Consider the following 26,420-nt stretch of genomic DNA (forward strand, 5'->3'; position numbering starts at 1 on the left):
TAAGACATCCTCTCTTACATATGTTTAACAAGATACAAGGAAATGAACACACCAATTGGAGGCTACAGACGTTGTTCTACGTTCTGTTGCTAGAACAAAACAAGTCACACCTACACTCTAGACCAAAACATTCTGTAGGCAAACCACTCCCTGGGTGGAATCCAAAGTTATCCCCACAATTGGACCCTTGGTTGGTTCCTTAGACTTTTGTTTGAGGTAGAAACAGATCTGCTTCTCTATTCCTGGAGTAGGAGTACAAGGTCTGACCATTAGCCACACCTGTTCACAATAACCTTGAGGGAGCTGAACACTCTGCTGGTGGCCAGGTGGGACCTTGTTTGAGGCAGAGCACAAAGACCTTGAAGGAACTAGAGGTCAGTCCTCTCTCTCTCTCTCTCTCTCTCTCTCTCTCTCTCTCTCTCTCTCTCTCTCTCTCTCTCTCTCCCTCTCCCCCCCCCCCCCCTCCCTCCCTCCCTCCCTCTCCCTCTCCTTTGGAATAGGCTCACATTTTCACATTTTCGGGCCTCCACAACCAAGGAGTTGGGGGTTTTAAGCATGCTGAGGTGGGGGGCTTCCTCCAATTCAAGGTTGGTCAGTTTGGACAAAAAACAGGACAGGGAGGCTGAGAGATCCACAATTGGGGGGTAAACAAGGCCTGGGCTGGCCTTGAACTTGTCATTCTGGTCCTACTGGCTGAGAAAAAGTCTTGTCAGGCTCTTGTTTTAAGCCAGAAATTTGTCTCCTTGTTTCTGATCAGAAGGCTAAGGTGGAAGCCAGCCATTTTGGAATTCAGACTTTATTGTCGCCACGGCCCCTCCCCTGTCTGTCTTCTATCAGGGGGTGGGTCGGAGTCCCTTGGGTGGCAGCACTGTCCACCTCTGGTGCCTTTCTCCTGCAGATGACTACTCCTGAAGCGTGGACAGGTCAAAGGGACCCTCCCCCCATTCGAGACAGGACACAGGGATAGGAAGGAAGCACACTGGTTGCGGTGATGTGCAGGCGTGAGTTCCAATCCTTGAGAATCCCTGGAAAACGTGTAAGTTACCAAGACAAAACTGTCCCAGAATTTCAAAGGAGCGACCCTCAAGAATTGCCAGCAATACCAGCCTAGGGTGGAGGGTGCAGGAGAGAACACACAGCTCTCAGGAAAGTAGGAGGCCTTTTCCGTTAGCCAAAGGCCCTGGCCATGGTCGTACAGAAAAGGCAGCTGGGAGGCTCCCGCAACACGGAGCACCTGCCACCTAGCAAGATCGAACTCCAACCTGCAAGGAGTGAAGTCTGACTTGATTGTGCCCCACCCACTTCACGGGATATCTGCCCAGCCCCCAGACTTCTGCTCTGAGAATGCTGAGGAAGGAGGCACCGGAAAGGCGGGCCTCTGCTTTGGCTCCACCCCTCCCTCCAGCCCTCTTCTATCCCACCACTGGGCCCCAGAAAACCTAGCTAATTGTTCCCACTTTGGTCCTTGCTCCCTTGGGTACTGGAGGTGGCACAGACTGTGCTGATCCTTAGACTACCCGCCCCCTTCTTAAATCTAGCGTGCACACTCAGCAGAAGCCCGAGCCCAGGGAACTGTGGCCCAAGACCAAGGCTGACTCTGGGCTGTAACTCCTAGCCCCGCCCCCTGCCTGGGCAGCTGGAAAGCCGACTGCAAGCAAATTGTTGGGGGCAGAAATGGCTGTCAGCCGCCAAGGTCTCAACAGGGCTTTGCGCACCTCTTCCTGCCCAGCTTGGAAACGAACTCAGTCGGGAACCGGGGGACGCTTGAAGCCCGCGTACGATGCGGTGGTGATAGGAGCAGGTAAAGTTAAAGAAGGCAGAGCCAGAGCTCAGGGAGGGAAGGCAGGCCTTTGGGGGGCCTCCAGGGAGCCCCTGCTGTCCCCTGGTCTGTGGGCACAACCTGGCCAGGAATCACAGTGAGCGGGACTGTGATGGAGTTCCCCTGGTCTGGGAGTCAGGAGCCCTTGGTTCTGGTTCCACCTTGGCCCTGCTGTGTGGTCTAAAACGGTTCTTGCCTTCTGGATTTAAATCTTTTTGTCTAGAGTGACCAGGGGGACTAAAACTCAGGAGCTTCCCCGTATCTCCTGCGAAATGGGTGAATTCCCTCAGCGAACTCCGTTGAGTTTCCTCAGAAAGCATATGGTACTTAAGGGTTACGAAGAAAGAACCTGGACTGCAGGCAAAAGAAATCCAGCCGCTCTCAGCCCTGAGTTCTGGTACCCACCTCACGGCTGAGGTCATCCAAAGAGGAAAGAGCTGATTCCTAAAGAGAAGAGGGTGGATTTGGGGAGGGGGGTCCCAGACTCCCTGTTGTACATCCACAGATGGTGCTCTCCCCTAATGCCTTCCCTTAGAGGTTACACCTGTTACCCAGGTGGTCTGGCAACATTTTGCTGATTTGGCTCAGAGCACTGACCTGCTCGGTAACCCAGTGAGGCACTGCCTAGTGCCAGGCTGCATTCCACCCCAGGGTCTTCCTTCCACACTCCTGGGGCCTGAAGGCATTTCTTGGTGGCTGGGCTCTATGATGATAGCAGGTTCACATTTTCTGGGTTTCTCACACTGCTGTAAATGCTGGCCTGGTTTGACTTCTTTGTGTGCACACATGAATGTTTATTATACACAGACTTGTGTTAATTATCGATACTAAAATAAAGATATGTCTCACACAATTTTAAAAATCACATAGACAGGGCTCTTGATTTAGAGGCCATGTTTCTCAGTAGAAAACACATCAACCCAGCACCCAACTCAGTGACTCTGGAAAAGGGCAGCAGCAAGGCCCGAGCTCAGCGAGCTCCACTCAAGGGCCATCAGCTGTTGAGTGGGCGTCCCTCGAGGCCTGGGGATGAGCAATCCTGCAGCAGGAGGACACCGGTCACTAGACAAGAGAGTCAGCCCGGACTTGGAGGTAGGATTCTGACCTTTAGACCTTTGTCACTTGAAGTCTGTCCGTTCATGGCCGAACTGGGACCAGTTGGCCGGGAAGCCTTTACTAGTTTTCTAAGATTGCTAGCTGCCACTGATGAAAAGCCAAACAGCTACCACGTGTGTGATGGTCTTGCAACCGGCTGAGTTACAATCGGACAGTACTGGTTCTCCTCACTCAGCACCACAAGGTTCCACGTTCATATGGAGACTTCATGTTGCATGCACATTACTCTCGGCATTGCATATGAAGGCAGCCATTGGTTGTTAAATGCTTCTCTGAGGGCCACGCCAGATGAAGCCGGGAGCTGACTGCCTTGAGTTTACATGTATATTCAGAGAATGGCATCTCCAACTGCAGGTTCAAACCAATGACAAGTCCAACAAGTATCTAACATTCTTAAAATAAAACAACATAGATTATCATATATAGACTTTTCGCAGGATGGGTTAATGCCAGGGCAGGGAGCTTTGGTTCTGGGAAAACATTTGTTAGCCGTATGCCAGGTCATGGGGTAAGGTACATTTATTCTTGTAAATCGTGAGCAAAAGGGCTTGAAAAATCCAGTTTCAGAGACTCCATTAATGGATGAGAAGTTGGCTCAGTGACCTCTAAAATTCTGCATGTCTCCATGTAGGAAATTTAAAATAAAATCAACTCAGCCATGGAGAAATCCATCATGGGGGTCATTGCTGCTCCCCTTCTTGTAGACATTTGTCAGATGAAGAACAGAGTTTTATTGAGCCCACACTGGGTCTGTGTACGTGCTAAGAGATCGCAGACATCTACTGACATCTGAAGGGCTAAGAATGGCATCTATCGCCAAGGAGAAAAATGACCAGAGGTCTCAAAGCTGCCTGACCCCCTCTGGGCCCTTTCTCCACCTGTGAATGATTCTCCAGCAACAGCTGAGCTGTCACGTGAGAGCGAGGAGCCGAGCAGGCTGGGGCCTGGGTGCTCAGTGTAGTCTGAGTCTGATACCACTTGCACGGAGAATTAGTGGGAGCTCGTGAGAAATCAGGTTCCAGCACACACCCCACCCTGCAGAACGGAGCCCAGCCTGTTACTGGTGCACACCCGGAAGCTTTATGTTCTAACCACTTCACTTTTTTAAAATTTTGAACTATTCATTTTTCCTTGTTAGAACACTGGGGACTGACAGATATTCCTGTGTGGATAAAGCCTTTGGGGGCACAACCGTGCCTGGCACGAGTCACACTTGTGTCAAACAAGCCATGTGTGACAGCAAGTGTCCCCCTGAATGGCGCAGGGCTGACTGAATAGCACCTGTCCATACATGCCAGCAAATGGCCAACTTCACAGTCCTGTACACCATGATGGTTCCATGCACAGTCACCAGCTAGCTCTAGGGACAGAAAGTCCAGTAACTGTGGACTTCTCCTTGACCTTGAAACAAGAAACAGAGCTTCTTCCAGGCCAAGGTCAACAGAACCAGGGGCGGGCTTCCTGACTCCCCCACGGGGTGTCCCACATCCAAGTGTGGGCAGGGGAAAAGATATGTGTGGCTGAGGGGTAAGAATGGGGGCTCAGCATTTAAAGAACTTGCATTTAGCGACACTTTTCTGTTTTGTCTCGTTGCAGGGCACAATGGGCTGGTGGCTGTGAGTACCCCTTGGTCACTGCACTGACCCCTGAGCGGGTGGCTCAGCAGTGAAGGGGAGGGATTTTAAAAGCGAGCAGGACAAAGAAGGAAAGGGCAGTTTGTCTGTGTGTCTAATGTCAGTCCAGGGCCAATTAGAGGGGACATCATGGGCTCCTTTCCTTGTCCTGTCCCCAAGACAAGGGTCCCCATGACCTGTGGGAAGGTCTAAGGCTTATGAAATGTCACCAGAATAGAGGAGCAGGTTGGAGCAACCCGGGGTTGGAAGGATCTCTCATACCAAGTTGGAGGCATTTTGTGCTCTCCAAGGAAGAGAGTGTTGGAAAGAACTGGAAAAGGATCTGAAAAAAAAAAAAAACAAGAGTTTGCTCCACAGTGGATGCTATCAGCAAATGAAGACAACCCAGGAATCTCAAAGCATATCTGTAGCCAAGCGGGGGGAGGGTTCGGCATTTCGTAGACGTACAGGGTTTTCCTTTGTGCTCACACACCGCTGTGCAGTGGGCTTGCTAGGAGCCTGGGCTCATTTCCATGACCTCAGAGAAGCCTTGTTCACTGAAGTCATTCTAGGAAGGAGAAAAACATGTGTCTCTCTGTGTGCCAGGCCAGCTTCCCAGCGCCAGACTATGCTCGTCTTTGTTCTTGATTGGAGAGATAGATCAGGACACTATGTTTCCTACACCTCTACACAGCAGCTCTGGCAGCCCTCACTGAGCCTCAGTTTCCCATCTGTAAAGTAGGGAGCACCACAGCAACTGTTCCTAGTGTGGCAGGTTAGGAACACCCTCATAGCAGTCACCAAGCGAACTTTGCAAAATGTGATTTGTGAATGTCACCATATTGCCACATTGATATCAGTGGTGCAAAGACAGATACACACACATATGCAAGTGCACACACACACACACACACACACACACACACACTGCAGGCCTCTAGGCCTAGACTAGCTTAGCTCAATATATATTTATTTCCCAGTAAGTACTAAAGAAAGATTTGTAGAAACCCTGCATTTTCCCCTGCATAAAGTTTTGCTGCAGCCACAGCACCCCTTTATTGCATTGCCACAGATGTCAGGGCACATGCCATGAAGCATATTTTAAACACTTATCAGGGAGCAGCTAAGGTAACCCTCAGCAGCCCTGTGAGGCTGGAACTGTAACCGTTAGCTCTGTCTTTACATGTGACAGAACTGGGGCACATGGATCAGCAGAAATGAGAATGAGAAACTGAACCTGGAGATTCTGGCCTGGCATTCTCAGCCTCACTGTTCTGTCTTTGATGTGTCTGAAAGGAAGACTGGGGCTTGCTCCAGCCCGGAGGAAGGAGAGAGACATCCAGGGCAGGGTATATAGTGCAATGTGCGTCCCCCAGGCACCAGACCTCCCCTAAAGGAAGGACAGTTGTCTTCAGCTAGAAAGTAGAGGGGCAGATGTAGGCGCACCAGACCTGAGGGGACATCTAGACTTGGAGCCCAAAGGGCGTGATGTAGACCCCGCAGTGAGGCTCCTTGTCAGCACAAGGGATCAAGAACAGGCTCTCTGTCCCCACAGGCTGCATACCTCCAGAGATTTGGGGTGAACACTGTGGTCTTTGAGAGGCGCCATGTGATTGGGGGTGCAGCTGTCACTGAGGAGATCATTCCAGGTGAGTCCTTGAGAAGTGGAGGGAGAGGCAGGGGTGATCGGGGGTAACTGGTTCTTCTGATTTGGTTCCAGGATTCAAGTTCTCCCGAGCATCCTATCTCCTCAGCCTCCTGAGGCCACAGATTTACACAGACCTGGAACTGAAGGTACAGTTGCCCCTCTTGACCCGGTGATTGGTCAGTTATTGGGGTGATTCCGTCTTCCTGACCTGGGAGGGAAGCATCATACCCCAAGCCCCAATGAACTCCCTCCCTGAAGTCTTTCTTCTCTTCCAGACTGTCTAGCCCACACATCTCCGAGACCCACTTACCAAAACTTGGTTTTGTCTCAGCTACCCTCTGTTTTAAAAGCTTGGAAATCTCAAATAAGAAACAGGCCTTTTGTAAAACGAGGTCTGTTAGCAGATCAGACCATTAGTCTGCATGGCGGCACCTGGCTGGTGCCTTGGGCAGGGGCTTTCAGCTCTGTGCTGGCTCCCTCTGCTTCCTGGCATTATACTTGGTCTTCGCAAAGCCCCTGCATGCAGCTCCGGTAACCCAAGCTTGCAAAGGTGTCTATTATGCCCTCATTAAACTTTGGCATATCTACCACTATTCTAGACAGCGTGAGCAGAAAACGGCATCACTGCAAGCCAAGTCCCCTTTGCACATTCTTGGTCTCAAAGATAAAAGAAAATAAAAACAGACACAGAAAGGAACTCAGAGACAGTTTATTGGAGTTAGAGGAAGCATGCCCTCAACATGGATGTCAAGGTATCGGGGGAAAGAGCTGGAAGATGAGGGATAGACAGTTATATTTTTAATAATGTGCAAAGCAAAAGGTTACGCCAGTGAGACACTGTGTAGGCACACCAGAGAAAGATCTGGGTGCCCATGGCCTTAGCCTGGATTTTTATTGAAGGAGTATTAGGTTGTTCTTGTCTCAGGATGGCGTGGAGCCTTAGATGCTCTACCTTTTAAGGCCTAGCCAAAAGGGAATATTTAACCTTAATGTCATTTGGCTTAGACTTCCTTCCAGTCTGCTAAGAGTTGTTCTGGATGGCCTAAAACTTGGAATGCACCTAAAATGGGGAAATTAACTTTTACCTTCTCTTTACCTTTGACTTGTGTGATCAGGGAGGAGTAGCCTTTTTACCATGAGTTTCTCGTGAGTTTTAATTTGAGGCCAGGAGGGGCTGCTTGTATTTACTTCACCAGTTTACCCTTTAGCTCTGTGGCCAGGTGAAAGCCCTAGCCTTGGCTCATCATTAACCCCGCCGTTAGTGACAGACAGCTGAGGACCTCCTCTTACTGGGAGGCCAGTGCTGGGTTATTTTTAATCTGGCCGTGAAAGGCTAAAGTATGAAAATGAGTTATAGCCAGCTTGGAGATTTTCCATGGTACTATCTGATATCCATTTGCTGTTTAATCTTCTAACCCCTCCCCCAGCATCCCACCTCCATCCCAGCAACAGGCCCACAGTGGGAGTACCTCTGGGGGTGTAGCAGAATGGTCTTCTTAAGGGGGTAGTTGTTTGTCCCCCTTTCATTGCGTTTTGTTGTCCTTGCCTTTAGCTTGCCCCTATTTAGTTGTAAAGCAGGGCTTTCTCTTTAACATGTGTGGCGATCTTGGCTAAAAGAGGTTCCCCTCCCTCACCTAGTTCAGATTTTTATGGAAGGGGTTACTGACTACCACCCTGACATTTGTCTCAGAGGCCTGGGGTCTCTTCTGGCTTCTGAGCTGGTTAGAAGGGATCCTGGAAGCCCTTTACCTGCCCCTGTTCTCTCCTGGTCTCCTGACCTTTGTCCCCTGGCATGCCTGCCCCTGCCCCCCCTACTCCTTCTGGCAGGCATAGCCTCCTGATCTCAACCATCTCCTTCCTGAGGCTGACTTAGCTCCAGTGTGCTGGCTGGGCTGTCTCCCACCTTGGAAGAAAGAGCCTTGGAGCCTCCCGTAGTGTACAAGTCCTGCGCCAGTGGAAAGAAGACAACACAAAGCTCTTTGCTCTACAAGAAACGGGTATAAGAGTCTGGGAACTAGGTGCTAACAGAAGCCCAAATGAAAAAATTATTATTTGAGAGAAAAACAGAATGGAGGAGGAGACATAGTATCAGAAATGCATAGAAACCTAACCGAAGCCTGGGATTAGGTTCAGGGTCTGCAGTCCACATCATACTATAGCCAGAGGGAAATTGTACTGTGGCAGATTTGGGTGTGGGGCAGAGGCAGCCTTGGGCTTCCCTCCCATCCCTGGAGGATCCTATAGGTCTCTCCCGTCCACATCCTTCCACTCCTGCTTCACTGGGGAAATCTGCCTACAGCAAGGCCCTCAAACCTAGCGGTCGGTAGGAATGACCTAGGTGCTGGCGGGGAAGTGGCGCGAACCAAGGTTCTTGCTCAGAAGCTGGCTTTTAATGCTGCGGGACCCAGGAGCAGCCTTTTACAGCATCCTCCAGGCTGTGAGACACAACTGGTCCTTCCCAGTCCCTCTCCACCTGGCATGGCTGAGATGCTGAGATGCAGGATAGGCAGGGGAAGGGGAGGTTTAGGTTTTGTCCCCTACGACTAGCAACATTCCCTGAACAAACTCCTGGACATCCCAGAGGTGGTTTAGCATTATCTCTCTCTTCCTTCTTCCTTCTCATAACTGGCCAGTCAGGAATGACAGAGGTACCATTTAGAAGCCCTAGAATCAATTGATATATATATATCATCATCATCCATGTTCAATTAGTTACACTTGAAATAACACAGTTTCCTCAGGCTGTTTATCGACTGGTTTGTTCAATGTTCCTCTGGTGCCTGCTTTGTGCCGAGCCCAGAACGAGGCTGCGGGGAGGTACAGTGAGGAGTGATACACAGGGGGTACAGTGAGGAGTGATACACAGGAGGTACAGTGAGGAGTGATACACAGGAGGTACAGTGAGGAGTGATACACAGGAGGTACAGTGAGGAGTGATACACAGGAGGTACAGTGAGGAGTGATACACAGGGGGTACAGTGAGGAGTGATACACAGGAGGGGAGCTTTAAGTAGAGCTGATGAGTGACAGGAAGAAAACGGAAGACAATGATAGGATGCACAGTCCCACCCTCACCTGGTGACCAGGAACGCCTTGAAAGGACGACAGGTGAACTGATGTTCAAACAAGGCGTCACTAATCACGTGGACTTCTGATCTGAGAGGGCTCTGGTTAGAGAATGCACAGGTAGGCAGGGCAAGTCTGAGCAGAGAACAGGCCCTGTGGCTGGAGCAGCCCAGTACACAGGGGATGCAGGGGCCAGGGGCCGGGCAGCTCACACCAGGACTGCGTTTCATCCAGGCAGGAGAGTTTAGTCAGGAAGCAGAGCTTGGGATTTATAGTTTATGGAAAATTAGACCCCTGGGCACGTGGAGATGGCATGGAGGTTCATAGGCACTGGAGGCAGCTGCTCCCTGGACCACAAGATGGCACTCTGTGATGAGGGCTGGAGAGGAGTGGACAGCCTCTGCAGATGGCTGATGAGATTTAGCAATATAAGAGTTGTCGGTGCTGAGGAAAAGGGAGCAGCTGAGTGTTCCTCACAGTTGAACAGTCCATCAAGTTGAGAGGAACCAAGGCAGGGGATGGAGCGCTAGCTCAGCTCTTCAGAGCACTTCCTGCTCCTAGAGAGATCCTGGCTTCAACCCCCAGCACACGACTGTTCACCACCGTCTGTAACTCCGGTTTCAGAACACTTGATGCCCTCTTCTGACCTCCACAGGGCCCCTGGCTCACAAGGTGCGACACACACACAATACTGGTATTAAGCAAAATTAAATTTTAAAAAGAGGGTTCAAGGAAAAAGTCACTCCAACCTGGGATAAAGATTTCTCAACTTTAATGCTTTAAAAAAGCCCAGAGTCGCCCCTACCCACACTGGATTCTCCTCTGTAGAATCCCCATGCCTGGGTGATGGTGTCCACTTGAAAAACTCTGGCTTGAGCATCTCCTGGGATGCTGATAAGGTATTCTTTTGCTTTCTTGCTTTTATCCTCTGAGGCACTATCTTGTCAGCAACATCCTGGCACCAGAACAATTAGTGTGCCAAGCCATATGAGGGGCACAACAGTGGCAAAACAGGCGGTGTCCCCACCCCAAAAGTATTTGTGTTCCACTCAGAGAGACGGGGACAAATGTATGTGTAATTAACCACATGACGGCCAGTATTTTGGGCAAAATCAGGTTAAGGGGGCAGAGAGCCTGCCAGTGTGGCCGGGGCCAGGGTGGGACTTGTTGATAGGCAGTATCTGAGTACAGTCAAACTGGAGGACTAGGCATGGGTCAGGGCAAAGAAGTGCCCAGAAGGCGGCCACAGTCAGCCCTGCTGATGGTGACACACGGTGTCTGTAGTTGCTCGGCCACAGTCAGCCCCGCTGATGGTGACACACGGTGTCTGTAGTTGGCCTGGCTCGGCCACAGTCAGTCCTGTTGTTAGTGCAGTCTGTAGTTGCATGGCTCCTTTGAAGAAGTAGATGTGCTTTTAGAAAGTTCTGTGTGCTGGTGAAACATCCGTAAATCAAGTCCGGATTTAAATGCATCAAGGGAACTTCCTCTTAAAGTGACCTTGTAGCAAATTAGACTGCCATGTAAATTTTTTAAATTATGTGAATTTATCTACCTTGTCTATATGGATTTTCACACAACTGTTGCTTTATTGTTTAGTTTTAAAGTTTACTTATTTATTTCTGAAGTGAGGGGAGACAGTTATAGATGAGGGTCCCAGTTCCTGGGAATCGTAGCTATGTGGTTTTAAAATACAGATCTACCTTCTAAAGTGGCATGGGACAAATTATTTACCTCCTCTGAATTTTCCTTGTGTGTGGAGAGGTAACAGCGTCTCTAGAGCTGAAGCGTAGTAGTGACTTTATATACGAGTAATGTTTGTGTGCATGGGCGGGGTGGTATGACATGTTACAGTATGGGGTGCAGGTGAAGGGTGCACAGCTTCATCGGTCTATCAGTGGGTGTCTGGGCAAAGGGGTTACTTATGATGTCTTTTAAAAATATAGGAACCAGGTCTGTACAACTTGGGATGAATCACAAGCATCCCTAACGGATCACACAAATGGGGTTGGAGAAAGGGCAGGAGCGGAAATAGGCATCCCTATAATGTCTGCGCTTTTTGTGTTCCGCAGAAGCATGGGCTAAGGCTTCACTTCCGAAATCCCTACTCCTTCACCCCCATGCTGGAAGAGGGTGCACTGAGCAAGGCTCCTAGGTCCCTGCTGCTAGGCACAGACATGGCTGGAAACCAGAAGCAAATCTCTCAGTTCTCACAGAAGGATGCCCAGGTAGGGAAGGCGAGCGGGACTACATCCTCCCTCAGCAACCCAGAGCAGGCTCTTGGGAGGAAGTGGATGTCAAGGCTGTGGGGGCTGAACAGAGTGGTGGATAATGGTTGAGACCAGTTGACACTGGGACTCTTAGAGCCGGCATGTACTCCTCTGGAGCTGCTGAGCAGGTGGTCTCTGCATGCTGCGTGTCATACAGGAATCCCAGGAATGCCTCCTCCCTCTGCTTTCACTCAGAACCCCACGTGTTACCCATCCAAAAGCCCATGAAAGCCCACAAGAAGAACTTAGGACAAGAAAGTGTTCTTTCACTTGGACATCAATCCATGACAGCCAAAGCAGGGAAGTGTCTGTGGTGGTGTGCAGATATGCCTCCCAACACACACCAGATGGAGAATGCGAGCCGCTTCCTGCAGACCCAGCTCAGGGACAAGTCTGTTGACTTTGTCCAGATGAGTCAGCGGGTGACGCAATGGGTCTGGTATGGAGGGTTCTGCAGCTGAGGAAATGTTCTAGAATGGGCCATTCTCGTAACAGCCCGGGTGCCAGCTGCAGGTGTGGCATAGGATCCTATCTCAGGGGAGGCATGTTTTATGAAGGAAACCTAGATTCGTGCTGTCAATGCACTTGCCTTCTAGTGTGCTAACCTAGCACGGGACGGAGCCCAGTCACAGGCATGCAGCCCTCGCCCCTTTCCCAGAGCATCCTAAGCCTGGCTGTGTTAGCTGCTGCTCTTGAGGCTGTGACAGAATACAGACCAGAAGCAGCTTCAAGGAGGAAGGATTTATTTGGCTTGTTTGAGAGGGAACAGTTTGTGATGGCGGGAGCAGCTCACAGCCGTGGTGGCAGGAGTGGGAGGTGCTGGTTGTTTCTTGTTGGCTGTCAGGGAGAGCTCAGTGGAAGCAGAGCCAGCCTGTAGCCCTCAGAGCCAGCCTGTAGCCCTCAGAGCCAGCCTGTAGCCCTCAGAGTCAGCCTGTAGCCCTCAGAGCCTGCCTGTAGCCCTCAGAGCCTGCCTGTAGCCCTCAGAGCCTGCCTGTAAGCCCCACATCCTGCGCAACAGTCCCAAGTCCTCGCCCGCCCGAGCAGTGCCACCTCATCCCCACACCTGAGCCTAGGAGGGATGGAGATCATAGCAGCTGGCTGACCTTGGAACTGTCCTCTTGTCACCAGGAATATCCAACGCAGAGAGCTGAGGACCCATCTCTACCCTTGCCCAAATCCTGCCAGTATCAGACACACCGTGGACATCAGCATAAGGCCAGGGCCCACTGCCTGTGTGCCTACCTGCTAGTGACCACATGTGGGAGACCTGGGACATTCCCCAAGGAGCCTAAGGACCTCAGCTTATGGTTGTGTGCTTCAAAGTGGCCATTTTGCAAGCCTTGCCTAGGGAAAACCTTATGGTTTGATTACGATTTTTAAGAAGTTCTTTACTACAGAACTTTATGTAATACCACAATTTCCTGGGTTTATCCATATGTCTAGCTGAGCCCAGATACCTGCTCCTGGGCTAAGAATCCGTAAGAAGCTCTGGTGGTGGCAACTTCCATGCCTGTTCCTGTTACCAGCCCATGACAGGAAGGCAGAGTCCGGAACATGGCTGTGAACAGCCCTGCTGGGGGCTGCTGACTAAGAGGATACAGGCTTCTGTGGCTGTGTGGGATGAGGCTACATGTCAGACTGAGAGAAGAAAGAAGTGGTCAGCATGCCGGGGGAACATCGGCCTTCCACCTGTCACAGAGGACATGGAGCTTCTAAATGGTGTTCTCACAGGGCCTGTACCCGCACCCTCAGACACTTGACAGTTTAGGTGGCTGGTGTTGGCCCACACTGGCCCTTGGCCCTGGTGGCTGTTCTAATGCACAGGATGCTCTGCCCTTTGTGTGTGGCATATACACCTGGAAGTGAAAGAGCCAAGCAGAGCCAAGCTGAGCCACAGCTAGGGATGTGGCCCAAGGAACCATGGGGCTCCACTGTGGGGTATGGCAGTCATATGAAAGTGTGGCCCGAAGGACCAGGCATGGGACAGTATCCTGTGGAATCCTGGATTGTGGAACGCTTACCTAAAACTCTGTTGCAGGCCTTTCCCAGGTACGAGGAGTTCATGAAACGCTTGGTGCTGGCCATCGACCCCCTGCTGGATGCGATCCCAGTGGACACAGCAGCCTTCCAGCATGGCTCCCTGCTACAGAGACTCAGGGCGCTGTCCACCCTGAGGCCCCTGCTGAAGGCAGGTAAGTCCGAAATACGGGCATCAGGGTGTGGAAAGTGGCCTTCATGGGAACAAGCCCACTTTCTGAATGCCTAGAAGCTTGAAGCTCCAGGACAGCCACCAGTGTAAGTGTTACAGCTATGAGGAGAAAGGTATTCTGGCTGTCAGGAGCCAAGGAATATTACAAGGTCACACCACACAACAAACCTCACATAAGAAATTTATTGGGAGAAATACAAGAAGGTGGCTGTCTCTGCTCAGGTGAGAAGTAGCGAAGATTTACGGGGAGGCAGGCTTTATATATGGTTTCTTGGTGGGTGGAGTTCCTGGAATTGGTGGGATTTTGTGGCCTATCCTTGGGACAAGCTCAGAAATTGGTAGGATTTTGTGGCCTGATCCTGGGCTTTTTTTTTCTGTAGGCCAGAGCTTGGCCACCTGAGTTTTGAGTGGCTGGACACAGGTGTAGTCAGCTAATAGACCACGGATCACAGAGGCTGTCAGAGACTCCCCCCAAAATTTCAAATTCCCCAACCCTAAAAACAGGGCCCAAGGCAAAGGGTTGTGTTTGCTTAGAAGGGTGACCCCGAGGCTTCAAAAGAGGAGAACATGAAGGAAGAAATTCCAGAGTACACAGTTACTTTGTGTTGCTCTGATGAAACGCCATGACCAAGTGACTTAGGAAGGAAGCGTTTATTTTAGCTTAAGGTTTCAGAGGGTTAGAGTCCATAATGATAAAGACAGCATGACAGCGGGTGGCTGGAGCAGGAAGCTGGCAGATCACATCCTGTAGAACATGCAGAACCAGAGAATGCGAACTGAAAGAAAGGAGGGACTATAAATTCCTAAGCCCCACCCCTAGTGATGTACTTCCTCCAGTAAGGCTCCACCTCATAAAGGTCCCATAACCTCCCCTAACAGTGCCAACAACTGGGAAGAAGTGTTCAAATACGTGAGCCTAGAGGGGGAATATCGTATTCAAACCTCTTCATGGGAACACCCATACCAGGGTGCACGTTGGCACTGGTCATGTATGATGGGCAATAAGACACTGGTCCCTCTGGGACTCTCTGAGGAATGTACTTTATAAAAGGTATGTCAGTCCTTGACTGTGTCCAAGAGAAGGAAGGGGCCTTGTCCCCCACCAGTCAGGGGTTCCCTCTTGAGACAGTGACCTCTGGGCCATGCATCTGCAGATGAACTGACGTGGTGCTGGAGGAGCCACGCATCTGTGGATGAAGGAAAGGCACGTCTCACAGAGGCCTTCGCTTAATGCTGTAGGAATTCCCATGTGTGCTGCAGATCAAAGCAGGAAGTTCATTGCCACAGCCACAGCTAGAACATGATGTAAGAGCCCGGAGAATTTGAAGGGTTGCCTCCAAATGAGAAAGAATACTAAATTTAGAGCAAACATAATGAAAGGTCTGCGTCCAATTAGGGAGGTCTGCCGTGGGTCTGCGATAGAAGCTTGATCAAGGAGTCTTGCTGTTCTTCTCTGCCACCCTTTGGGCACACAGACAAATCCCCATATCCTAGGAAAATAAGGAATTAGTTAGCTATGGTCACAAGAAAAAGAAACCCCACAAAAATCCTTTGGCTTCTAAAAGTCAACATTTGTTTCCCAAGGGTCTTTGTAGTTCAGCTGATCCCAGCAGGCTCAGTTGGGCTGGTCTGTTCTCATGCGCGCGTCTGTGGCTGAGGGCAGCCAGCGGTGCCAGCAGTGTGTCTCATCCTGTGTGCGGACGCAGCACGCTATGCTGGGCATGTACTTCCTTCACAGATGGAGATGCACAGGGAGCAAATCTGACACACTTGTAAATTTTCCATTGGCTGGCGAGCCCACGGGTAAGCCCTGAGTACAGAGTAGTCAGCCAGCCACACTGGGTGGTTACCACCGACTTTATACAGCAGAGTCTGGATATGGAGGGAGGGAGTGGACTTTGTCATCGACACCAAAACTAGGCTCCTTTTCAGATTGCCAGTCCTAGGAGCTTCATGCATTCATATGATAACTATTTATTAAGCAACTACTTTTGCAAGCCGCTAAGATAATGCAAAGGGGCCACAATGGCCAGATTGTTGTCCTGCTGCTAAAACGTAAGTGGTGCCCATGAAATTACAGGTCTTTCCTATTTCATATTACCCTTACAGTAGCATATGAAACATGTCTCCCATCTCACAGAGAAATAGGCTCAGAGCTAAGATAGTTAAAAGGGGCCCAAAGCCTTGTAAGGGGTGAAAAGCACACACTGCCCTTGAATGTCACGCTGTCTCCAAGTTTCTGCCTCTCCCTGTTCTTTTCCAGGTAATGGGAAAGTCTCCTCAAGGCCTGTCTCACTTGATCTTTATATTTCTCTTTCAGGGCGCACCCTGGGAGCCCAGCTCCCCCAGTACTACCAGGTCCTCACAGCCCCCATTTCCAAGGTGAGTGTGGCCAGATGATGGCCCAGGGATCTCTCCTGCCACCCAGGCCCTTGAGCCTTTCTGTGGCTTTGCTCTCCAGGTGCTGGACCTCTGGTTTGAGTCTGAGCCTCTAAAGGCTACGCTGGCAACAGATGCTGTGATTGGAGCCATGACAAGTCCCCACACTCCAGGGAGTGGGTGAGTAGGGGCAGGGGGGAGCTGCTAGAGGGGAACATACTTCCTAATGAGAGGAAGCTCACAGATAGCCATTTTCTAAGCTCAGCTAGTGTATCAGGCGGGAAGCTCGGCATATCATGCGTGTTGAATGGACTCTCAAAGTCACATCTGAAAACTGGAGGTCAGAGAAGTGTCCTGTCCAAAGTCACAAAGCTAGTAAGAGACAGAGCTGGCTTCTAGAACATTCTGTCTGAACCCCAGAATTCCTTCTTAGCTACTCTTCTCCACGCATCTCCAAAAAAAAAAAAACCTCTTCCTGCTATCAGTATCTTCTGTCCCCCTCTTGCTCTGCCTCTCTCCTCCTCCCATCCACGCCTCTCCTTTGCTGCATACTCACCCAGCTTCCTCCCAGGATGAGAAGCTGCCCGCTCTGTGAGCAGATATGCCTAGAGCCCAAGTGGAGAGTGGCAGTCAGACACAGTGAGGGCTATGGTTGTGGTTTAAACTCCTAAGATGCAGCTAGAGTTGTCAGTGAGACTTATCTCCCCAGGATGAAAGCATCCACCCCCCGGAAGTGACTTTTCAACAGAGGTCAAGCCAATCCTGAGTTCCCCAGGAGAAGCATCAGCAGCACGGCAGCATTTGCTGCACTCTGCCAAGCTCTTGACTAACCAGCCAGGGTGGATCAGGGGTCTTAGGGAAGCTGAGCCACTGGCCAGCTTGAGAAACACGTGCTTTTGAGAATCCATTGCTTCACTTAAGTCCTGATGAGCACCTGCCTAGGCTGGGTGATGGAGACACAGTAGTCAAGGAACCAGAAATCCTCCCAGAAGAGAGACCCAGAGGCAGCAGAAACCATGAATTGTGGTGTTCTGATATGGTCAGCAGGGAAAACTGCCCTGCGGTAAAAAAGACAAGAAGCAGGAACTGGCTGATCTGAAACAAAGGGAAGAGAAGGGCTGGCTGGAAAAAGATGGAAGAGGTTCCAGGTGGTGGCCCAGGAGGTACAGAGGCTGGAGTGGACAAGTGCGCCGTTCCTGCCACCAAAGGGACTTGGCCTAGGAGGGGTGTGCAGTGTGAGGGAGCCTGGTAGGACAGAGCCACGGACAGACACCACCAGATGAGACAGGCCTCCCTCAGGCAACACTGCAGCAAAGGCCGTGAAAGGAAGATTGACAAGAGCATCTGACTCTGGGACCAGCACACAAGGGGCGGCCTCCAGGGGAGCAAGTGCTGGGGAGCGCTAGTGACCATGGTCTACCTGTGTCTGGAGGAGAGGGGCAGTTAGTCACGGCTCAGTCAACACATGGGCAAGATGACACCAGGGGGTTCTGCCGGAACCTGAAAGTGTCCTTCATTTGTGGGATGCCAAATGGGATGCCAAAAAGGAGCAGCTTAGAGAATGGTGAAGGTGCTGGGTGTAACATGCATGCCAGACATGTGCCCACGAAGATGCCCACAGGAGGTAGGCACAGGCAGGTACCTGGAGTGATGCTTGCAGCACATGGAGCCTGGAGTCCTGTCACATACACAGTCCTGCACAGGGGGAGCGTGTGGCATGAGATGGCAGGGCATTGAGCTCAGGGAAGGGGCTGGCTTGGGAAGAAGGCACCACAGAAAAGGGACATTGGCGTCTGAATCTAAGACAGGCTCCCACCTCAGCCCCGTGCTCTGCCCTCAGGTATGTGCTGCTGCATCACGTGATGGGTAGCCTGGAGGGGACGCAGGGCGCCTGGGGCTATGTCCAGGGTGGCATGGGTGCCCTCTCAGATGCCATTGCAAGTTCAGCTACTGCGCATGGAGCGAGTATCTTCACGGAAAAGGTGTGGATCCTATTCCCCAACCCTCACTATTGGCCCGGCTGTGGCCTAGAGCAGTCTCAGGTTTAGAGAGATCCCGGAATTACTGATGATCTGAGCTCTACACCTCTGAGGGCCGGTGGCAGCCGACAGTTGTCTCTAGGCCCAGTATTCTGGCAAACCCTTCAAGTGCACCAGTCATGAAACCATGCGTGAACTGTGCTCCACGGTGGGTGGGTTGCATCATTGTTCCCCGGGAAACCTCTTTGGTTTGGGGCATGGGTTTGTGGTGAGGAAGATCGGGTGCCTACGAGCTGCACCCCCCCACACTTCTCAACCTGGGCTTCCTTCTGGGGGCTTTGGGGTCTCTTGCTGGGACTCCAGACTGTGGCTAAGGTACAGGTGAACAGTGAAGGCCAGGTTCAAGGAGTCGTACTGCAGGATGGCCAGGAGGTCAGGAGCAGAGTCGTCTTATCCTGCGCGCCACCACAGATCACCTTCTTGGAGCTGACGCCACAGGTGAGGCGGGTCAGGGTAGAGGAGACCCGAGGACTAAGCCTCCTCCTCTGAGAAAGTCAGCAGCTTACAGACAGTAGAGAAGCCTCAGAGTGAGAAGACCTAGACCGCACAGCCTGCAGCAGGGCGGGCTAGTGCCAGAGCCCAGGTCTGGCCTTATCATTCTTAAGACTTGTCTACTACCTAGACTTGGATTTCCCCCTCTCGCTGTCTCTGATTCTACCATCTGCAAGTGATCTATTGCAATATCAGTGCTGGGAATGGAGGTTTGGGAGGTTTTGTTTTGTTTTGTTTTTAGCACCGCCATAAAACTTCTGGGCAGGTATGACCTTAGCTCATAGACAGAGAAATTGGTTGATCTTGACTGAGTTGCTGCTGCCCCTTGCCTGTCACCTGCAGTGGCTGTGGCTCTGCCGGTCTTGACTGGACTCAGTTCTGTGACTGGGAAGAACTGGCTGCCTGTGTGGTTGGTTCAGATTCTGTGACCTCTGGCACAGGAACACCAGCATGTTTTCCGGCCTGGCAGAGGCAAGCTCCAGATTGTTTGATCTGGATCCATTTTATTCACTGACACTGGCTAAATCTCCCAGCCTGTCTAGGGGGTCGAGTGTGAGTGGGACAGAGGTGGAAGATAGTGTGGAGAAACATGGAAAGGGGCTTGCACCCAGGAAAGGCTCGGGACGTCGGTCATACCTTCCCTGTCCCCGAAAGATAGATAAGGTGTGTGTGAGTGCGCAGTCTCACCCATGTGTGGTCCTGCCCTTGGGGACAAAGCATGACTGTCTCTGAATATGTCCACTCACAGAAGTCAACAACTCTCAGTGCATATTGTTAAGGCAATTCTGCAGCAGCAGAATAAGATGCATAGAGATGTCTATCCTTGTCCCAAGCAGGGCGTGGTGAGAGCTGTTCCCAGTCAGGACAATGAGCCAAGTGTAGGAAGACATGCTTAGCCTGGTGGGGGGAGAAACAGGAGGACTGGGGGGGGCGGGTGAGCAAGGAAGAAATGCTTAGCCTGGTGCGGGGGTGGGGAGAAACAGAGGGACTAGGGTGTGATGAGGGGACTCCAGGAGGTTCTCACAGAGCAGGTGGTTTGGGGCTGAGTTCTGAAGGAAGAAGAGGATCTCTTTAGGCAGCGGTTGGAGGACTGACAGTCTAGGTAGCTTCTCTGGGCCTTGGCTCCCCCAAGCCTTTCATAGAGCTCTCTCCTTCCAGGAGTGGCTTCCCAAGGCCTTTGTGAAGAGGATCTCCCAGCTGGACACACAGTCTCCGGTTACCAAGATCAAAGGTAAGAGATGGCTGATCACATCTGCCTTTGACAGCATCTATGTGGGAATCTCTAAGTCAGGAAAACCCAGCCACACCGACCTCTCCCTGCCATGACCCCCAACTTGACATCTTTGACTTCTGGCCCATTACCTGGACAAGCAGGTTGTCACTACAGAGGGAGGACCCTGCAAGTCTGGGGACCTAACCTGACCTTTTGGCTCCTCAGTGGCTGTGGACAGGTTGCCAAACTTCCGTGCGGCCCCCAATGTCCCCAGGGACCAGATACAGCCACATCATCAGTGTTCCATCCACCTGAACTGTGAAGACACCCTGCTCCTCCACCAGGCCTTTGAAGATGCCAAGGGTGGCCTGCCTTCCCAAAGGTAGGTGAGACATGGCCTTTATGTCCCTGTGTGTTCTGAGGCAGGGGCTTGACCTCTTCTCCCTTGCACTAAACCTTCAATGACCCTAGATCAATCTGTCAAAGTCTCTCCATATTCTAAGAACACAAAGTGTCTCAGACAAGAAATCTGGAAGTCAGAACAGCGGAGAAGAGGAGCAGGGCATTTGGGGAGCCCAGGTTAGTGGAGGGCAGTCCCAAGGAGAGCACACCCAAACTGAGAAGAGGAGGAACTACTGGGCGAGAGAAGGGAGTGCTCAAGTACAGTGAAGATTCGGCAGAAGACATGCTCACTTAGCCCCTAATGCATGTCTGAGGAGCCCCTTCACCCACGCTCCTAAAAGCACCCCCACCCCAGCTGTGTCTCCATCCTTTAGAGTAGATGGCTAGCAGGCCTCTGTGGGGCCTCCTACTCCCTTCATCCTCTATATCGGTCAACAGACATGTTCTGGGATCCTACTCTGTGCCAGGCTCCACACGGGCAGGTTGTGGGGCCTGGGATGGAAAGCAGACACAAGTTTATGATAAGCCTGGTACAAGAGGACTCTCAGCATGGCAGCTGGAGAGATGGCTCAGAGGTTAAGAGCATTAACAGCTCTTTCAGAGGTCCTGAGTTCAGTTCCCAGCAGCCACACGGTGGCTCACAACCACCTGTAATGAGATCTGGTGCCCTCTCCTGGCCTGCAGGGACACATGCAAGTAGAACACTGTCTACAGAATAAATTTAAAAAGAAAAAAAGAACTCACAGCATAAGATGAGAGATGCTAGGCTGCCCCCAGGCACCTACTCTTTGTCGGATCTGAAAGAGATACCCACGAGATCTCCGCCTCTGTGCTGGCCTCTGCTGGCTACAAAACAGCCAACATCATGCACGGACAACAAGCACTAAGGGGAAAGAGGTGGGGGGAGTCTGCTTTTTAAAGAAGGCCCCTCTGATGCTGTGACACTTGAGCAGTAAATTGGAGGAAGCAAGGCAGGTCGTGTGAGCATCTGAGGAAGAACAACACCTAGAGAGAAGAGCAAGTGCAAAAGCCCCAGGGCAGGGATGTGCTTCTGCACTGGGAACAGAGACAAGGCCATAGTGGAGGTGCAGAGCCACAGCGGCTGGCCAGGCACTGTCCACTCAAGGAAAGCCTTCCCACCAAAGTGCACAAAAAGAGAGGAAGCCTGTTGCACTGGGTATGTAGACTCTGAGAGCAACAGGACGGGGACCGCGACCTGGGTGGACCCAGCAGAGTGATAGACAGTGTCCAAGTACTGGGCGTGCTTTAAGGGTAAAGTGGAGAAAGTGGGTGAGGTTTGCTGTTGGACAGGAAGTGGTGTGTGAGAGAGGAACCACTGGACAATCATGAGACAGGAAGAAGCTTCTGGGAGGCTTGAGAGGATGCTAGACAGCGACCAGAGAGGCTGGCAGATACCTGAGGTGAGACGTGCAGCTGAAGGATGCCAGCCTGAGAAAGGGCATCTCCCATGACCTTGAAAGATGCCATGCGGTCTGGGAATGGTTCCATTACCTCCAAGCCCATAGTTACCAAAACTGTGGTGCTCAGGTTCCTTCTGTAAAATGGCAGAGCCTGTGTTTAACCTCACATCCCCCTGCAGCTCATCAGTCATCTTTAGAGGACTTAAAAATGCCTGTGTGGGTGCTGGGTAAATGGCCGCCATGCAATGTTGTCTGTGGAATGTTGCCAAGGGAAAAGTCAGCGCGTTCTGTGAGGCACAGTCTTCACTTTCTCTGTAGTATTTCTTATCTGTGGTTAGAGAATGCACAGAGGACCAAAGCTATCTAGAGATCTGAGGACTTATGCTTCAGGTAGAAAAGGTGATAGGCTGGACAAGGGCACCATACTGTGATGGTTTGGTAGGTCTAGATGCTCTGCTTTGGCCTATTCCAGATAAGGTTCCTGGGCCAGGAGAGGAGGGACAAGCTTGGTTGGACCCTGGCCACTTGAGAATCTGCTGAGTTGGGCCTGACTCCTCCATGGTGCTCACTATCTAGACCCTGGTAGTATTTGAGTTGGAGAGCCCAGATTAGAACACAGGTCTAGGGGAAAGAAGACAAAACCCGACCACACCTCTGAGCCAGGTGATAAAAAAACACAGACCTGGAATCTGGGACTGTGGTTCTAGAGGTGGTCTGGACTGTGCTAACCACCGTGGTCTCACAGTGATAATCAGCCCTGGTCAGTGGTCTCTGAGGGCCTTCATTTTGTCTCGTGTCACATCAGAGTGGCCCTGACCCTCTCTGCTTCTATCGTATCCTCTTCTCATATCCCTCTCATCGCAGGCCTATGATTGAACTCTGCATCCCTTCCTCACTGGACCCCACCCTGGCTCCGCCCGGCTGCCATGTGGTCTCCCTCTTTACTCAATACACACCCTACACCTTGGCAGGAGGCAAGACCTGGGATGAGCAGGAGAAAAACACCTATGCAGACAAAGGTAAGGAATGCAACACAGGTTGCTCTGCAGGGTGACAGCTGTCTGTGGGATCCAATGGGCACCCTCCCTCCCACACACACACAACCTCATCCAGGCTAAATTCTGCAGGTACTGTCCCAAGGGAAAACATGTGCCCAAGGTGACCTTATATCGACATGGTGAATGTTGGCTGAGATCAGGCACTAGGTTAAGAAAGTCAAAAGGATGGGGTCCCAGGCCAGAGAGATGACTAGGCAGGTCAAGGCCATGGACAACCCTAATAACCAGAGAGCCTGGTAATCTACCATTCAGTGGAGGGAGAAAACCAACACCCAAAAGTTAGTTGTTATCTGACCTCCACACACACATACACACGCACACACACGCTCAATAATACATAGAATTTTTTAGAAAGCAAAAGACTCTGCTCCTACCCTCCAGTTGCTCAGAGGCCAGTGGGGGAGACTAACTAGGGAACAGGTCACCGTGGCCCATTGTGCTTTGTGAACCCAAAGGAGGAAGCTAGGAGTCAGAATGAGGAAGGCACTCAAGAGAAGAAACATTGAACTGGATTTTCAGTGTTCGATGAATGGGGATTGGTCCAAGTGCAAAGAATGTTTCGAGCAAAAGAAACAGCTTGGGCAAAGCAATGAGAAGAAAAATTCTTCACATATTCAGGCAGCGACAGTAGCCTCGTGCTTGGGTCAGGGAAAGAAATTAGAGCTCGAGGCTCGACTGGCCATGGGCCTCTTTGATAAAGCATTTGCTTATGGACTATTTTTCATTGTGTTTTTTACTTGCTGGTATATAATTTGCATAGGATAAAATAAACCCATGACTCAAATAATTTAATAGATTTTAGTAAACTCATGAGTCAACCTTATTGTCTGCTCTTTTCCCAATGCTTTCCCTGGGCACCACAGTGTTTGACTGCATTGAGGCCTATGCCCCCGGCTTCAAGAGTTCTGTGTTGGCCAGAGATATCCTCACCCCACCGGATCTAGAGAGAATCTTTGGGCTTCCTGGAGGGGTGAGTGGACTCCTTCTTTTCAACTTCCTACCTGCCTTCCTAACTGGCTCCTTTGGGCTTTACCTGGACTTCATTAGGAAGTCCTAGAGCCCATGGCTGAGTGGGGACAGGAGACACAGACACACAGGTGCCATTTGAGAAGGTCACCAGGCCTGTAGCACTTCTACCCCAACTTCCCCATCAGCCTCTTCTAAAGAGAGCTCCCTCCCTCCCTAAGGAAACAGGTTCTTGTAGTGAGCTTTACTTACCAGATAAAGGAGACAAGAGGCCAGAAGCTAGGAGCCTGGGAGCCTCTGATGAGCCAAAGAGTTCCGTGAGGATCAGGAAGTCCCATGAGGAGGCAGCTCCAACCCCACAGCCACAGCCACTGCTAAGCCTGAGAAAGCCAGAGTGAGCTGAGTGGTGTGTGATACACATCAGTGGGAAACCCAGCGTGGATGCCATCATGTTAGTTCTGTTACATTGATTATGTACCAAGATGATCAGATTTGTGGCCTACTAGATAAATAAAATACACTGTTGACAAAAATGTCACCAGTTTGCCTCTTACGTGGCTCCTAGCAAATCTAAAACTGCACGCATGGCTTTGGTCATGCTCGGTTTCTGTTTTGACAGGACTGGTCCAGACAGAAGGCAAAATGCCAGGCAGTGGGAGGGAGAGGGAGAGGGACTTCACAGGCTGTGTGGCTGATCAACGTGAGGTGGGGATGGGGGAGAACTGTTGGCAACAGTCTGCTCCGGAGGGTGGACATGACTTGAGGGTTGAACCAGAAGCCAAGGAAGGGAGGGTAGTGTGTGGTCATGAAGGCAGGATGGCTTGAGAGGGGCAGGGTTGGGGAGGAAGTGGTTCACATGGGGACCAGGGGAGGAGACAGCAAGAACAGCCCGTGGTGACATTTAGCAGATGGATACCCACTGCCTTTCTAGAACAGTCTGGCCCAAGGGAGCAGAACCAGGTCCCACTGTGCCAAGTCTGCTGTGGACAGTGATGCCCATGGAACAGGTGTAGGGGTGGGGCACTCAGGGCCAGGTGGAGATGGTGGCTATCCAAAGACCCATGCCTCATCAGGAGCCTGTGCCAACAGAGCAAGTCCATCTTCCCAATAGACTCAGGGGATCATGGTCTATAGCAAACCCTCAGAATGTCCCCCTACACTCTATAGAGGCCCCTACTTTTCTCTCTTCCCAATAAAGCACCATAGGAACTTCATCCATAGACCAGGACAAGCCCCTCTCCTCTCTCACCCTCAGTTAGGAACCCAGGGAAATATCCAGAAGCAGGAGGAACTGGGTTGGAGAATAGAGGGAGGAAGAGCCAGCCAGGATGGCAAAGCCCATAGCACCCCTATGCTAACAACTGTAGCCCTACCTCCACAGAACATATTTCATGGCGCCATGTCCCTGGACCAGCTCTACTTTGCCCGTCCAGTGCCCCAACACTCTGGCTACAGATGTCCTGTTCAGGGCCTGTACCTCTGTGGAAGTGGGGCCCACCCTGGTGAGTGACCTACTTCCTGTGTGGGCTACAAGGGCTTATGGGGCGAGGGCGGTAGGTAGTAAGCTGGCAGACAGAGGAGGGGATGTGGGAAACAGGGTAAGCACACAACAGTATCTCTGCCAGGCTGTCACAACCCTCAGCATTTGGTCCACACCTCCTCCCTAGGTGTAGGGACACGCTCTGATGGAGGGCAGAGGCAACTCCTCCAGGGGTTGTGGGAGACTCACATTCCTTAATTCCTCACCCATATTTGAGACCAGGAAGGATTGGTAATGTGTCTCTACTTAGAAATTCTTTTCTGTGCCAACTCCAAGCCTACCTGACTTCCTTGCAACTGTCATCTCCTGGTGACACCCTCTCTGAGCTGTGGCCAAGGCCTCCCATGAAGAGCTGTGGCCTCTGTCTAACCCCCTACCCACCCCCGATTCCTACATTTCAGCTTTCCATACTACACTGCTAGGTGCCTCCCTGTAGTCTGGCAGACTGAGGAACAGGAGGCCAATGTGACCACAGCCTGCCCTTCCCCAGCTGTGTGTGACGGCTGCAGGGAGCCCAGACAGTGTGGTGGTTGTTCTAGTTGTGGCTGCTCTCTGAGCCCCGCCCTGTCCCTTTCTGGTGGGTTTCTGAAAGGGGCTTTGGTTCCAGGAGGAGGCGTCATGGGAGCAGCTGGACGGAATGCAGCCCACACGGTCTTTAGGGACCTCAAGGGCCTGTGATGCGGGACCAGCTCTGACCGGGGGAGAAGAGTTTGCCCTGCACTGTTGAGCCGCCTACCAGGCCACCTGCCCGAGATGCTGCTCAGAAGGATGCCACGGGAGGCGACTGTGTTAACAAGGCGCCATCGTATGAATCGGGGCCCGAGTCACATTGAGCAGTTTCGCCTGTACTATCTGAGTGTGTCTTCTTAAACACAATGTTTTGTACAGAGACTGTATTGTTTTTCTGTATGACTACAGGTGGGAGGAACTTGGTATACCATTTGGACACAGTCCACTTAAGAAATGAAGAACTTGGTCCAACTGTCCCCTTGTCAACGAGATTCCCCCAAACTGATGGAGGGCTGGCCTGCCAAGGCCCAGTCAACGACTGTCATATTCTTGTCACTATGAGAACAAATTCACAGCCCCAGTGACAAGGTCACCCACATGATGGACCTGAGCAAAGCTTCACCTCTCAAGCCATCAAAACCTCTGGTCGGCAGACAGCAAGT

The 26,420-nt window shown here is 51.4% G+C and overlaps 1 protein-coding gene across 3 annotated transcripts; it reads left to right on the top strand.

The window, feature by feature from the left end:
* The first annotated feature begins 1,389 nt into the window (after positions 1-1,389).
* On the top strand, positions 1,390-26,137 carry Pyroxd2 (pyridine nucleotide-disulphide oxidoreductase domain 2). Of its 3 annotated transcripts, XM_050147927.1 has the most exons (17): positions 1,672-1,801; positions 2,043-2,911; positions 4,532-4,551; positions 6,104-6,197; positions 6,269-6,342; positions 11,332-11,487; positions 13,568-13,721; positions 16,059-16,120; positions 16,200-16,297; positions 17,958-18,099; positions 18,460-18,594; positions 19,807-19,879; positions 20,087-20,243; positions 22,549-22,703; positions 23,606-23,712; positions 25,090-25,210; positions 25,856-26,137. In XM_050147927.1, exons 2-17 carry the CDS (start codon positions 2,713-2,715, stop codon positions 25,924-25,926), a joined length of 1,818 nt encoding a protein of 605 aa, XP_050003884.1. In that variant the 5' UTR covers positions 1,672-1,801; positions 2,043-2,712; the 3' UTR covers positions 25,927-26,137. The 3 variants fall into 3 exon arrangements, with proteins under 3 accessions (XP_050003894.1, XP_050003884.1, XP_050003905.1); XM_050147937.1 differs by lacking the exon at positions 2,043-2,911 and having other exon boundaries at positions 1,390-1,801; XM_050147948.1 differs by lacking the exons at positions 1,672-1,801; positions 2,043-2,911; positions 4,532-4,551; positions 6,104-6,197 and adding an exon at positions 6,796-6,948 and having other exon boundaries at positions 6,263-6,342.
* Positions 26,138-26,420: the final 283 nt, after the last annotated feature.

This window comes from Alexandromys fortis, unplaced genomic scaffold (assembly GCF_014885135.2).
Source record: "Alexandromys fortis isolate MF-2015 unplaced genomic scaffold, M_Fortis_MF-2015_v1.1 scaffold_16, whole genome shotgun sequence".
NCBI classification, from domain to species: domain Eukaryota; kingdom Metazoa; phylum Chordata; class Mammalia; order Rodentia; family Cricetidae; genus Alexandromys; species Alexandromys fortis.

Coding starts and splice junctions, on each gene's coding strand:
- Pyroxd2 (XM_050147927.1), top strand. CDS start 2,713: ATGTTTCTCAGTAGAAAACACATCAACCCAGCACCCAACTCAGTGACT. Junction 18,595..19,806: donor TCTTGGAGCTGACGCCACAG/GTGAGGCGGGTC, acceptor CTCTCCTTCCAG/GAGTGGCTTCCCAAGGCCTT. Junction 19,880..20,086: donor TCCGGTTACCAAGATCAAAG/GTAAGAGATGGC, acceptor TTGGCTCCTCAG/TGGCTGTGGACAGGTTGCCA.